At 40.5% G+C, this 15,808-nt stretch overlaps 1 protein-coding gene across 3 annotated transcripts in view; it reads right to left on the bottom strand.

Moving 5' to 3' along the window:
* Ss18 (SS18 subunit of BAF chromatin remodeling complex) overlaps nt 1-15,808 on the bottom strand; it is a 62,425-nt gene that overhangs the window by 34,716 nt on the left and 11,901 nt on the right. For all 3 annotated transcript variants that reach the window (XM_027404360.2, XM_027404361.2, XM_027404363.2), the window contains exon 3: nt 14,535-14,619. In XM_027404360.2, the coding sequence (XP_027260161.1) occupies nt 14,535-14,619 (85 nt within the window). The remainder of the gene's footprint in view (nt 1-14,534; nt 14,620-15,808) is intronic.

Genomic DNA, 15,808 nt, shown 5'->3' with positions numbered 1-15,808 from the left:
ATGATAATAAAAAATGCAACATCAAAATCTGTGGTGGGCCAGCACAGGGTGCAAACATGGAATTCTACCCTTTGGCTAGGAGAAAGCTGGGAACACCAAGTCTGGGACACCCTGAGGCACACAGCAAGATCCTCGGTCAAAAGAGAAGGACAAGGAAGCATGAGGTACAGAATTACCTGTACAAGATGATAGTTTGTAGTTTAAAGAAAGGCAAACTCTGGTTCTTTGAGATTACCAATAACTGACAACCCTTGGCAGGAGATATATAAATTTTAGGACAAAGAAGGATGCAAGCAGCAATCAATACCTAAATAAGAGACAGCAAGAGACCACTCAGAACAACTTTAAACACGGCGTCTAATAATTCAGATGAAGTGAACAAAGCATTTGAAATATATAGCTTATGGAAAGTGACACCAATAATTGCAAGTATGAGGGGCAACTAGCACACACAAGACCTTGAACTCAACTCCAAGCACCAAGAAAGGAAGGGAAGGAGGTAAATTTGAAAAATTGTCTATTAAAAAAAACTTGATACATATTGTGAAATCTTTCCTGAAGAAATCTGTTGTAGTCTTTTATTGTAGTTTCATATGTAAATTATTCAGGAATAAAAAAATACCAAATAAAAATCCATATGTAACCTTTCTGAAATAAAAATAAGACCAGTGTCCAATCCTTTACAAGGTCATCACATCCTGTCAAAAGTATTTCAGAAAAAAAAAATTATAGGACATGTTTCTAGACACTAGAAACCTCTGAAAAAAACACAAGCAAATCAAGTCTAGAGCAGTGAACAACAATGCTACACATCATAGGCAATAGAATTCACTCAGGGAATGCAGGTCAGTACAACTGTGGAAATGACATCAAGTACCAAATTACCAAAATGAAGTCTATAGAACACTCATGAAGAGAAAAGTATTTGATGAATTTAATACCTACACATAAAGTCCTCAGCAATGAAGCACAAGTGTGGACCTGGCCAGGTGGCTCAGAGGGTCAGGGTGCTTGAGCCCCACAAGAAAAGTTTGATGACCACAGTGCAATCCTCAAGGTGGGAGGAGAAAACATCCCACAAGGTTGATCTCTGATTCCCACAGCACACCATGGTGCTCACAACCCTCCTGCTTACATATAAAACAACCATTAAAAAAAAAAACAAAAAAAAAAGAAGCATTCATACCCCAAAAAAACTAATTTACAAAAAGTTTACAACCAACATCATCTTATTAATGAAATATGCACTCGTGCCCCTGAAGTTTGGGACTAAGACAGCATTTACTAACACTGATATTCAGTAAGATAAACCAACAAGCAAATCAATGTCAGAAGTAAACTGGAGGGGACTGGGAGATGGCTCAGATGTTGCTTTTCCAGACGTCCTGAGTTCAATTTCCAGCAATCACATGATAGCTCACAACCATCTATAATGAGATCTGATGCCCTCTTCTGGCCTGCAGGGGCACATGCAGACAGAACACTGTATACAAAATAAATAAATAAATATTTAAAAAAAGTAGTAAACTGGAAAAAGGCAACAACGACAAAAGACTAGGATTGAGCATATACATGTGCACACATGTAGAATAAGTAGATACGTATGTCAACTATGTTACTGTGTGTTTCCAACAAACTGAAAAATAAAATTATCAACTGACAGCATTTAACCTACGAAGAGATGTACAGCATCTCTGTAGAGAAACACTGTTGTTGAAAGTAACTGAGAAAGTGCCATCTTCATTCAATGCATAACGAGAATGGATTAACCTACAGATGCCATGGAACACATATCAAAACCACAGCTCACTTTTCCCATGAATTCGCAAACTCATTCTAACATGTACAAGTACATGCAAAAAGTTTAGAATGAAAATGGCAATCTTAAGGACAATTATTAGCAAATATGAAGACTTTAACTATAAGGTACAATAATAAAAAAATGTGTTTGGTGCAAGAACAGATAAACAGACGGAGAAAAGAGAACAGAATTGAGAACTCACATGTACAGTAAGAAAAAAAAAAAAAAACAACTAATTGGTCAAGGTAAATGGCACCAAATCAACAGTGCAATATGTAATAGATCACAGATAAACTTTTCCTCTTGTCCCTACCAGAAACTGAACCTAGGAACACATGCACCCAACCAACTGTTGGATAGCCTTTAAGAAAACATAGGCATATCATCATAGCCTTGATAAAGGAAAATGAATATTTACATCAGAGAACTATTCATCCAAGCTCAATTCTCAAAGTGGAAAGTATGTGCGAGAGGCAGATAATAGAGGCTTACTCTATTGTGTACAAGGCCCTGGGTTTGAGGCTCAGTTTTTATTTCAAAAACTCCCACAATCAATTATAAAAAGTTCAAGGAATGAAAAACTAGCCAAGAAAAGGGCACTAGAACATCTGGGAATGGCAGCCTTGTTCTGACAGTAACAAACACATGGACTTAAGGAAGCTCATCTAAGCCCGTCAAAGGATGGGTTTACTGTGTGTGAATTTACTGTATGTCAAAGATTACTTCATTTGCTACCTTTCCTGGCAAGAGAATTACTGATCTCCACTGTCTACTGGCAACATCCCAGATACTTCTCCATCGCTAAGTCCAATTCTAATTTTCCATGTCTGTCACTGTTCACTGTCTATAACTCTACTATGGGCAAGGGCCAAAATTACATTGTTTGCACCTCCAATTATCCAGTATCAACTTGATAAACACTTGAGAAGTGATCATAAACTAGAAATCAGGGTCTTTTCACGGAAAGTTTGTTTGCCCCAAGGCTGGGAATGTAAATGACCTAAGCCAGGAGCTGTGCATGGCCACAGCCCTCTTCCGCAGACCCTCCTTCCTAGCCCTGACTGTTCTTCACCTCGTCTGCAAATCCCCCAGATGCGACTCCTCGATGATCGCCCAAGCTCAAACCAACTGATCCCAAATCTCAGTGAAAGCAGTTCCCCCCTGAAAACAGTGAAGCCACCCCAGCAAACCTCTCTGTCTCACGCCCAGTGGGACGACAGTCTCAGCACATCCTCATGCAGTGATGATAAATTGTAATCTAACAAATAAAGCCTGCCAGAAGATCAGAATGCAGAGCTAAGCCACCAGTTAGCCACAGAGGACAGGCAGTGCTGGCCACACCCTTAGTCCCAGCACTAGGGAGACAGAGGCAGACACATCTCTTTGAGTTCAAGGCCACCCTGGGCTACATGAGCCAGTCAGTCTAAAAGCAAAACAGAGTTCTTTAATCCCAGCACCAGAGAGGAATGTAAGGCAGCTCAGTGCAGTGGAAGCGGAGGATTCCTGGAGACAGGATAGCCCTTTCAATCTGAGGAACTGGAGACAGGATTGCCCTTTCAATCTGAGGTACTGGAGACAGGACTGCCCTTTCAATCTGAGGAAATGGAGACAGGATTGCCCTTTCAATCTGAGGTACTGGAGACAGGATTGCCCTTTCAATCTGAGGAACAAGTAGAGCCATCGGCTGGCTACTTTGCTTTTCTCATCTTCAGCTTGAACCTCAGCATCTGTCTCTGGGTTTTTATTGTCCGTGCTGCATCCTCTGGCCTCCACTTTGTACCCGGGATGTAATCACATCTACTTCCTGGCCCATCATCCTGGGGCAGCTGCTGCCATCTCTGGTGGAACAGTTGCCCTGATTTCCTTCAATCCACCCTCTTCTGAATCATCCTCTCCAGTCTGCACAAGGTCCTGTTAAAACAGAACAACTTCTCAAAAGCCTTTAAGAGGTTTAATTTTTAGAGTAGAAACCCAAGTCCTTAGCATAGTCCACAAAGCAATCTTCTGTTAACATGCCTCCTCCCTCACCTACATACTGTCCAAGGGCTTGTCTGTTTCCCACCACTCCTCAATGAGTGCAGCTTCCTTGCACCTTGCATATCCCTTCCAGCAATCACCCTCAGTGTCCCCAACACAGTTCCTGCTCTTTGTCTTCCCTCTCCACAGCTCACCATCTTACAGCACTCTACACAATCTTTTACTACACTTGCCTTGCCTGATGGAAGAGAGAATCCAAGACAGTGGGGGTTTATGGCTTTTTGTTCACTGACACTTCACAAGTACTAATTACTACAGCCTGACATACTGTAAACAATATATAGTATAAATTAAGGAGCTCAAAATTTCATAGTTTGCCATAAAACTATAAATCAGTGTATCAAATTACCTTCAATATCTCTTTAAATATAAATATATCACAACAAAACAAAATCTTTAGCTTCCTCATCCGTAATATAAGTGCCTCCCACAAGGAGGCACTAACATGACACAGAAACTACACAAAAACCTGCCTAAAGCTGGTAAAAGCTAGACCGTAAACAAGAACTTGGTCATGCCCTGAGCCAGGATGCCACAGCCTCACCACTGGCATACTTGCTTTACTTTTCGGCCCAAATTTAGTCTCTCAAAAGTGAATATATGTGTGTGTGTGTGTGTGTGTACATACATTCACCGTACATAATATATACACATGCATTTGGAAGGTCTCTCATAGTCACTCATTCTCACAACAAATATCAGGATGCCATCATAAGCAATACTGAATTTCTGCAGGTGATAGATGTCATCAATTAATTTCCAGAACTAAATCATCCTAATTGCCCAACTAGAAAGCTAGGGAAAAAGCAAACACACCCAAAAACCTCAATACTAACAAGAACTAACTGGATGACCTTCCAGTTAATGCTCCCACCTGTATCTGCAGGATGACCATCCTCCAAACTTCCCAGGGGCTGGGCACTTATTCTATTAACTGGACTCTCCCCAGTTTTAGTACCAGGTTCCCAATCAACTCACTCTTTCTCATTCATGAGAACAAGTATTTCCTGTATAACAAAACAAATATTGCACTTCATCCCAGTTCGACAACCCAAGTATATCCAACTCCAACATTCTAATTACTGAGCAATCTACTGTTGTAGGCCAGATTGTCTTGGACCCTGTGACTGTCCTAAGTAAGGCTCCCAAGTGTTGGGATTAGGCATAACATGCTTATTTTACATAAGGAAAGCAAATAAGGGGAAAAAAATTCCTCTTTCCAGGAGAAAAATTTTCTAGATTATGCTTCAAAACAAAACAATGGTCTGAGGACCAAGGACATGCTTATGGGAAAAACAATGCTTGCTTAGCACATGTAAAGCTCTGGGACTGACCCCTGAGAACACAAAAAAATTTAAACAGTTTTATCACTATACCTGATGTAAGCACTGCAGCTCAGATGGAAAGGTATCCTGGTAGTCTAGAGCCTAGGAATGCCACAGTCATACCACACAATAAACCTCACCCAAGAGATTTACTGAGAGGGAAAAAAAAACCAGGAGAGTGGCTGACTCTGCTCAGGCTAAGAAACAGCAGGAAACTGAACAGAAGGCAGGGTTTATGTGGTGTTTCTTGGGGATGGGGTGGAACCTTTCAGTGTGAAGTTTTCCAGGGTAGGCTTGGTGGGATTTCAAGTCCAGAGCTTGCGTTAGGACATGTAAGTGTTCTGTGGGTGTAACCCAACAGCTGGAGGTCCTCAGCAGGGATGTCTGGCCACTGCTGTGCCTCAAGGGCTTACACCTGGAGGTAAACTGGCTGCCACCCATCTGCATCCCCTGCCCGACAGCACTTGGGTTACCTGGGGGTGCTGGGATCCAAAGTCAAATCTTCATGTGTAATGATCTGAACAAAACTGTGCCCCAAAGCTCATACATTTTGAATATCTGTTCCAGCTGTCGAACTGTTTGAGAAGGACTAGGAGATGTGGCTTCATTAGAGAAGTTGTGTTATGGGGGGGGGTGGGGGTGGGGAGAGACGGGACAGGACATGGGAACTTTGAGCCCTGCAATTTCCAGCTAGCTTTCTTTAAGCTCTCAGCTACTACTCCAGCACCATGTCTGCTCCCATCTCCCTGCCATGATGGTCATGGACTCTAACCCTCTACAACTGTAAGCCCCAACAAATTCTTTTGTAAGTTGCATTTTATCACAGCAATAGAAAAGTAACCAAGACAACATGCTTGCACAGCAAGCTCTTTTTCCCACTGGGGCCACCTCTCCAGGTCCAAGTACTTAAGGATATATATGACTTCATATGCAAAAGCTAGAGTCTAACTCATGGCCTTGTGAATATCAGACTATTAAATGCTCAACCAAAGCTACACCTGTACCATACATTAAGGAAATGAAAAATGGTATGTGTGGCAGTTAATCCTGAATGCCAACTTGACCGCCTGAGTGGAGCCCAGGAGAATACACAGCACACTTCTGGGTGGAGTGGAGACCAAAGGAATGTAGAACACACTTCTGGGTGTCTCTGGAGCTATTTCCTGAAACCACCACATCATGAAATTTCTGACCAATCAACTGATAAGACTGTAATTTTGAGTAGACTGTGGGAAGCAGTGAAACGGGAATGTGGACACTAGCTGGAAGATGCTGGTCACTAGGGGTCATGCCTTTGAAGGGTCTATGCTAGCCCAGTCCCCTTTTACTGCTCTTGCTTCCTGGTTGCCAAGAGGCAAATGGCTCTCTTCTGTATCCTTCCTCCATGATGTCTCCATCTTGCTGGAAAAGCAGTGGAGCCAGCTGACCAGAGACTCCTATCTCTGGAAACATACTGCCAAGTGAATCTTTAATTCCTAAGCTGTTTGCTCAGGTATTATGTCACAAAAGTCACTGATATTCACTCTATGTTATTTTTACATCTGTATCAGTTTGCTTAAATTACAAAAGCAATACACTTATAAACATGGTTAAAAATAAGGAAATCTAAAAGCTTAGTACACACATTTCTTGAAACTTAAAGTAAAACAGACCTATATAAGCATGTTTAACTCTAAAACTAGGCAGCACTATTTCCACATTATCATTTATTATTGTATAAGTATGTATTCAGGGGTAGAATTCTACTACTCAGCGGCATCTGTTTGTTTTTAGCTCATCCTCAACTGTCACTTGCTCCTATCTGTTGGTTTTAGTAATACAAGCAATGCTTCGATACACAGCTTTATATAATTGCTTTTGTGTATTTGTAAACGTATTAACAGGTTATAGGGCTGGGAAGACTTTGGTACAGTGCTTATCGTACAAACACGAAGACCTGACTCCAGACTGCCAGTACCCATGTAAGAACTGGGAGGTGAGTGGTGGTAGACACATCAAGATCCCTTGAGCTTGCTTGTCCCACCAACCTAACCAGACCAGTGAGCACTAGGTTATATAAGACATCCTGTCACAAAAAAGACCAGAGAGCAACTGAGGATCACATTCAAAGTCAACCCCTGTCCTCCACACACAAGCCTACACATGTGAACACCCATACAATTTTTAGGAAGTACATTATTCATTTTCTAACCCTAGGATCTTTTCATTGTGTGTGTGTGTGTGTGTGTGTGTGTGTGTGTGTGTGTGTGTGTGTGTGTGTATGGCAAAGAAATTCCATTCCGTGTGTGTGTGTGTGTGTGTGTGTGTGTGTGTGTGTGTGTGTGTGTGTGTGTGTGTGTATGGCAAAGAAATTCCATTCCCTGTAGGGAAGAATGAAACATTATTTCCAATTAAAGCTCAAACAAACAAATCCAACAATACTTTGGAAGGTTCTCTCTCTCTCTCTCCCTCTCCCTCTCCCTCTCCCTCTCCCTCTCCCTCTCTCTCTCTCTCTCTCTCTCTCTCTCTCTCTCTCTCTCTCGCTCACACACACACACACACACACACTTATATTCACAGAAAGATACAGCTAATCTCTTTACATATCTAGATTCAATTGCATAGGTTTCTGAATTTTATAAAGTCTAACAGATGCCATGTTTTTGTTGGTAAAAACATGGCACTAACGTGACATAAACACATAAAAATACTTGCATACAGATCTGCCTTCACAAACACAGGACAACTCCCTCATGGAGTGATTCCTAATCTCACAGAACTAGTAATCTCATCCACTGTTTGAAATGTACTTCAATATGCACAGCATTCTATATAGTATTCTATATAGAATGTGCATGGAAACCATCTTCAGTTAGTTATAAGCATTTAAGGCATGTAAATTTTTTGTTTACATTTTTGAAGGAGTCAAATCAATCTTTCTACAGTGTTTTCTTTTTTATGCTAAAAAACAAAATAAAACAGAAACGCTTGAACAGAAGAGCAGACAAATACTGATGCTTTAGTTTGTAGAGAATCTAAAACACCTTTCAAAGATGCCTGCTTTATAGGTCTGCTCCCTGTCTCTTCCATCAGATGTTTCCACTGGACATCTAAAGAAGGCATGGAGATCAGGCTGGGGTTAGCGAAAAGAGCAGGAGTCTATCATGCTTGTCCTTCCAGGCAATAGAAAATGGGCTGTGGAGGTTTCTTTCCTTTCTATCTCACTGTTGTGTAACAAGTTCCCTGGTTAAAACAGTCATCTTGGAGGGAAACTTGTTAAGATGCCAGATTTAAAGGAAAGTGAAAGACAACTTGCTTTAGGACAGGGTATTTTCAAGGTCAAGTAACAGGATGTTCTAGGAGGAGGTGAACCACACATGCTGTGTAGATGTTCCTGTATAGACAGAAACATATTTTTGCCTCAAAATAGCTTCAGGAACTCCAAAACTGATCAAATTCACTACGTTCCTCCTCTCCAAGAGTTTATGAGCAGTGAAGAATGCTCTCAGAACAGCCAGACTATAAAGACTCTTGAGACAACACAAGCAACCTAGAAGGACCAAGAGACCAGCCAAATCAACCTGAATGGAGCAGAGACAGCCAACTGCCAAAAAAATAACCACCCACAAAACAAACAACCACAAAAACCAAAGACCAATTGAGCTGCTTGGAAGAGTTTTACATCAACTGAGTCACATAGAAAGAACACTCTCCAGCCTGCTGTCACCCATGCTGGGGTGGGCTTTGGTGACATAGCTGTCTGGAGTCATTTCTGCTCCTGTAAGTAACCCCTCATCCATATTCCTATCAATAAGCCCAACAAAACACATTGGTTCACCAAGTTGGACTTTGGTGGTGTCTGTACTTTGGTCTGTCATGGGCTTCCTTTACTGGGGAGAACAGGCAAATGTGTTGCATCTCCCCAGGAAGTCTGTCCTGTAACAGTCACAAATGAGGTTTTTGTTTGTTTGTTCTTCAAATTGTGTTGAAAGGCTTGTGGAATACACAAATAGTCATGTATAACAGAAGCTAGATTCTTGTCTCACACTCAGGAAAAAAAAAGTTTCCTATTTGGAAACCATTTCTAGGCAGAACATTTTAGGAACATAACTAATACTCCCTGAAGAACCGAATGCACTGGGAAGATGCTCAAGAAGGTACATGCGAGGCCATGAGCAGAGCTTCTCCCGTCTGCATCTCCCAAGTGCTTGGATTACAGGTGTGCAACACAGTACCAGCCTATAAGGAGCTACTGTCCTGTTACCACAACCTTCTCAAATTCATTCTCCCTCCTGTATCACATCCAAAGCAATTGTTTACCTTCTGAGTGATTTTTCATTTGTTTATATGTTTTTTGAGGTCTCTCTATGTAACCCCAGCTGTCCTGGAGCTCACAATGTAGACTAGGCTGGCCTTGAACTTTCAGAGATCCAGCTGCCTCTGACTCCCACCACCATGCTAGGTGTCTGGATGGTTTTCAATCACACTCAAGTGTCCTTTTTATTACAGGCTTAACCCTCTGTTGATTCTATTAATGATACACTCATTTCTATTCTTCCCAAAATCCCTACTCCTTATATCCACGGTTGGCCCAGAGCCCTCATCTCCACGGTCAGCCCTGCTCCCTTGTGGCCACAAAGAAGGACAGACCACTTTATTTTGATCTTTGATGGATGTTAGACAAAATATTATTTTGAAATAATGAAATATACCAAATAGAAATACAGATATGGAATTCATGAGTAAAAAAGAATATGGAGTGGTAAAATCCAGGTAAATTAATCTGAAATCTTTTTTCCTATTTTAAACATGTAATAGCAAATTAACACATTAGATGAATTACTAGTTATAATAATTAGATATGATAGGGCTGGAGAGATGGCTCAGAGGTTAAGAGCTCCGACTGCTCTTCCAGAGGTCCTGAGTTCAATTCCCAGCAACCACATGGTGGCTCATAACCATCTATAATGAGATCTGGTGCCCTCTTGTGGTGTGCAGATATACGTGGAAGCAGAATGTTGTATACATAATAAATAAATTTTTAAAAGAACATTTAAATTTATTTAAAAAATTAGATATGATAATATATAGGCAAATTTCCTACACTAACTGAACTATAGGGAAAAATGTGAACTTTAAAAACTAATGTAAAGCATTTATAATTTATCAGTAGAGATTTACAGCACCAAAATTAATTTCTGTGTTCAAATTTACCACAGCAGTTTCTCATGAAGTATTACACTATTTTTCTCTTATTCATTCATTTTGTGTGTCTGAGTGTTTCACCTGTGTGTGTGCATGTGTATGCTGTGCATTCACCCTAGATTGAAACATGCCATCCCACAGGGAAGCTGTTTAATAGCAGGGAGGTAAGCAACTGGAACTAGATTCAGGAAGTCCCTGAAACTGAGCACATTCACTAGGCCCCTCCCTGCCAGAGTAAGCAATAAAAGCTGAGAGTCCCTCTCTGACTAGAGGAGACAACACATGCTGCAAAGAGGACTCTGAGACCAGACCAGCTGCCTGGAAAAGGTTCAGACCAACATGGAAAGGAAGCCTGCAGGCTGTGCAGTGTGTTCCAGGTCCCCAGCTTCGTGAGCTGTCGCCCACGCTGGGGTGGGCTTTGGCGATACAACTGTCTTCAGGTCATTTCTGCCCCTGTACATAACTCCAATAAAACTCACTGGTTCACCAAGCTGGACTCTGGTGGTATCCACACTTTGGTCTGTCATGGGCTTCCCATCTGGGGTAGTAGATGCATGTGTTGTGCCTCCCCAGCAAAATTTTTGACATACAACAGTGCACTGCACACATGCCTGTATCCAAGGTCAGAAGAGTGTCCAATTCCCAGTCAGCTGTCAGCCATCTAAACTGCACAGTGAGTCTAAGGTCACCCTAGACTACACGAGAACCTATCTGCAATGATAACACCATGATGATGATGACGATACTGCAGTGGGATTCTGAATCCAAAAAGCTTGAAAAACACTTCAACACAGAAAAATCAAAGCCAAAAATTGATTCTTTATAAAAAGATTTTAAAACTCAGTAAACTATGTGTGTCAAGAATGACAGAAAAGTCACAAGAGAATATACAAATAAATTATGCTAAAAAAATCAAGATTCTCCTGTAGCCTGTTGTTATTAGAAAGATTATTTCATCAACTTTATAGAAATAAATTTGAAATGCTACTAAAATACTAAAAGCCACATTTTACTGAAATAGACAATGTACAAAATATAAGAAAACAAATTCCCTATCTCCTTGAAAGAAATATAAACACTTGCATGCAAAGGAAACTAAATTCAGATACTTTTCTACAGAAGCATGCCAATCATTTAAAGAGTCACATTTAGTGAAAGGTTTCAGATCAGAAAAACAAGAAAACTCCATTTCATTTTATGAAGTCTGCAACAATCAGTAGAGACAAAAGCACTATAAGAAAGAAAAATCATAAAATCAGAGGTCAATTATAAAGATGCAAAAATCCTTATAAAGCGTAAGGATTTAAAAGGACAGTGACCAAGTTTTAAGTGCATGCACACACACACACACACACACACACACACACACACACACACACACACACACACACCTACATCTAATCCCAGCACCTTGGAAACAAATGCAAGACTCTAAGTGCCAAGGCCAGCCTGGGCTATAAAGCAAGTTCCAGGCCAACCTCAGCTATAATGAGATATCCTATCTCAAGAAAAATTAAAAAATAAAAAAGGCCAGGCTATGGTGGTGCACACCTTTACTCCCAGCACTCAGGAGGCAGAGGCCGGTGAATCACTGTGCATCTGAAGCCAGCCTGATCTACAGAGCTAGTTCCAAGACAGCTATGGATGTTATGCAGAGAAACCCTGTCTTGAAAAACAAAACAAAACAAAAAGAAAGGCGAAAAGGCCATGATCAGGTGAGTTATACACAAGAGAGTTAACTATAAGCAGGATTCACGGGTGAGTTTACCAGTGTACTCAACCACGCTGACAGATTAAAGAAAAGCACAAGCTCACCTCACTAGATAGGAACACACCAGAAACCAAAGCAGACATACTTATTTTGATAAAAGCTATCTATAGAATACTAGAACAAACATCATACTTAATGCTCAAACAGTTAAACACTCCCTCTAAGTTCAGGAACCAAACAAGGACACCGTGCCTTAAAACAGACTTCTGTGACAGGACTGGCAGGGAACAAACAGAATTCCTGTTCACAAATGACAGAACTGTGAATACAGAAAGCAAAACGCCAGCAATTAAAGGCAATGCCCAAGAGGCTAAGATGCAAGATCAACGGCATTTCCATGCAGATGGCAGATGCAGTTAGAACAAAGCTGAGAAACAAAGACAGGCAGACGGAGGTGCTCAGGCAACAGCACAAGCTCAGGACCTCAACTCCATCACTAAGAACAGGGCTGTCCTCTGATCGTCACAAATGCTGTGGTGCCCACACGCACACCCGGAATGAAGTGCCTAGCACTATGCACTTCAGGAGAGAAAGCTAGAAACTTAACTCAGATACTAAAGGGATTCGAATAAACACCTTGATCTGGAAGACTCAATTTTGAAAGGTGTCAATTCTTCCCAAAGTGACTTAAAATCCAGGTAATAATGAAAATCCCAACAGGACAGCTGAAGGGCTAATTGCAGCCAGGGCACTCTTGAGGAGGGGAGAAGGAATAACAGCTGTATTATCAGCTATGACAAGATCATGAAATTTATCTAACACACACACACACACACACACACACACACACACACACACACACACACACACACACACACACACACACACACACACCAGAGCTCCAACACAGATCCATACATACACCAACACTTAAAAAATGATACAGGTGGTCAAACAAACCAGATTTTAAAAAATCATTTCCAAAGATGCTAAAACAAAGAACTAGTTGTTCTGACTTAAACAGAAGCATGCAAATTCCTCCCATTGTAGGCAGAAATCAATTCAAGTGTAATGAATACAAATATCCATACAAACTACTTCACATTCAAAACTAAACATATTAAATATCCCCAGCAGGATGTAGCTTAAGGTCAAGGATCTTACTGTCAGGATACTCTTATGTTCTTATACAATTCACTATAAAGTAATCAACTACAAACTCATAGATGAAGAAGAGATATTGACAAAAATCTAACTTACGAAAAAACAGTTCCTAAGGGTGAGCATGTTGGTGCATGCCTTCAGGCAGCACAGGTGGGTGGATCTCAGTGAGTTTAAGGCCAGCCTTGTGTTTGGGCCAGTCAGGGCTACACAGTGAGACCTTGTCACAACAAAATAAAATAACTAAAATAATTTATGGGAGTAGAAACACCATCTTTATCTCAAATTATTATTATTATTTTTTTCTCCCAGACAGGGTTTCTCTGAGGCTTTGGAACCAATCCTGGAACTAGCTCTTGTAGACCAGGCTGTTCTCAAACTCACAGAGATCCACCTGCCTCTGCCTCCCGAGTGCTGGGATTAAAGGCATGGGCCACCACCACCAAGCTCCTTTATCTCAAATTCTTAAAACCATTTTTTCTGGTCTGTCTACTGAAAATGCTCAATAACCATGAAAATCTTATAGTAAGGAATGTTCCAAGCATTCAAATTGGTCTGAGCACTAATCCCCAAATAAATGAAAAGGAAGTGAAAAAAAAAAAAAAAAAAAAAAAAAAAAAAACGCCTTGAAAACAACAGATTCCATTTCTAACTTGTCTGATAACTCAGATCCTGAAAGTACCATATCGTCCTGACACAATCAAGAGGAACTCCACAGTACCCAGAATAACATCAAACCCAGCTCTGAGCCTACCTAATAATCACTTTGTGCCACTGAGATGCAGGGACATGCTATAAAAGTGGGAGACAGAATTCAGAGTATGATAAAATATGCACAACATGTGGCTCAGTTTCCCCAACACATAAATGGAGTTATTAAAGGATAAACAGTTAGGATTTTGTCGGGACATAAGATAATCAAATAAAGGTTTGTTGAGTAAAGTGATAAAAATTGAAAAATGAATGGACATTCTAAGATGTTGAGAAACTGGTTTACTTTGTTGTGAAGAATGGTAGTCCTGATAGCTAAAGATTCATATCCAAGTGTTTAATACTGAAATGATGTGAAATACCCCAGATCCATTAGCAATTTACTTAGTAATTAAAAACTAAGTAGGTAGGTGGACAGGTGAATGGACACAACTTCCCAGGGAAGGGAGTGTTTTAGGTGAATTAATTCAAATATTCAAGTAAGATGAGTGAAAACAGTAAAGAGTATAGAATAGGCTCATGTTCTCAAGGGTATTCAGGGCTTATGACACAAAATTCAAAACTATGTCATCGACTTCACACTCTGGAGGGTTCAGGCACTTACGGCTGGCAGGAGGGACTGCATATTCTGATTAGAATCTGCTATCGTAGCAAGGTATACCAGGTTCGTATGCAACATCTGCTGATACCTATTAAAACAAAACAAGTACCAATGTTAGAAAAAAAAATCTTCCTACCTATTAAATACAAGCAGCATTATAATTACTTTTATAGCTTAATGAAAGATGCTACCTGAATATCAGTAGCACTTCAACCTTTCCTATTTCCTCTGCAAAATAATTCCAAATGACACATAATACATTAAGGTAATGGCGAGCACAGAGTAATCTCACCATGAGCTAGAGATGATCTAGTTTTGGTTTATGGACACATACCTCACTTAACACGTAAACCAGTACTGTGAGGTAGCAGCTCTTACTCCATCCTTACCTTTGAGGAATCATGGCTTAGAGACTTCTGAGTTACATGATCCCAAGGCTAATCAAGAGAATAACTGATGTCCAGCATCAGACATACAGTATATTAGGTTTTACAGGAACTAAAATAAAGAAGTTCAAGGAAATATGCTTACCACCCCACCCCACCCCACCCACCCCACCCCACCCCACCTTCCTTCTGCTTTTGCTGTGGTTGCTTGTTTTGAGACAGGGTCTCACTATGTAGCCCTGGCTGGCCTTGAACTCACTATGGAGACCACACAGGCCTCAAACGCACAGAGATCCACCTGCCTCTGCCTCCCAAGAGCAGACATGAACAAAATGATAACACACTAAAAGCATTAACAATTCATTTTAAAATAATAAAGCAAAATTTCAATACTTGGGCTATATGGTTAAATATAACTAGAAAATGGCTTTTGGTGATACTGCTTAATAATTAGTTAACGTCACTTGATAATTTTTAAAGTTAACTCATTTAAAACCAAAAACTGGCAGTAATCTAATCACTGTCTGGTCTCAGTACATGAATAGGGCAAGCCCTATACATACAAATTTAAAACCTACAGCAAAATGTACCACTGTTTTAAGATTTCATTTTCCAGAGACCAGGCATGGTGCCACAGGCCAGTGACCCAACACTTGAGAAGCTGGCACGGAAACACAAGCTAATCTGGGAATTTAGCAAGACCTGGTCTCAAAAGCCAAAATCATTTATTATAGATACTATCTATAAATTTAAAATGAATATGACAAAAGAATTTTATTCCAATAAATGAGATATTCTAATTCAGATTCAAACTGAAATATTTCCCTAACCTTGTTATAAACCACCGATGTCACTTTTCTAACAGCGGAAAGGCTGGATTCTACCAGATCA

This window comes from Cricetulus griseus, chromosome 2, assembly GCF_003668045.3.
Source record: "Cricetulus griseus strain 17A/GY chromosome 2, alternate assembly CriGri-PICRH-1.0, whole genome shotgun sequence".
NCBI classification, from domain to species: domain Eukaryota; kingdom Metazoa; phylum Chordata; class Mammalia; order Rodentia; family Cricetidae; genus Cricetulus; species Cricetulus griseus.
Note: the sequence above shows the minus strand (reverse complement) of the source record. Positions and strands in the feature narration are given on the sequence as shown.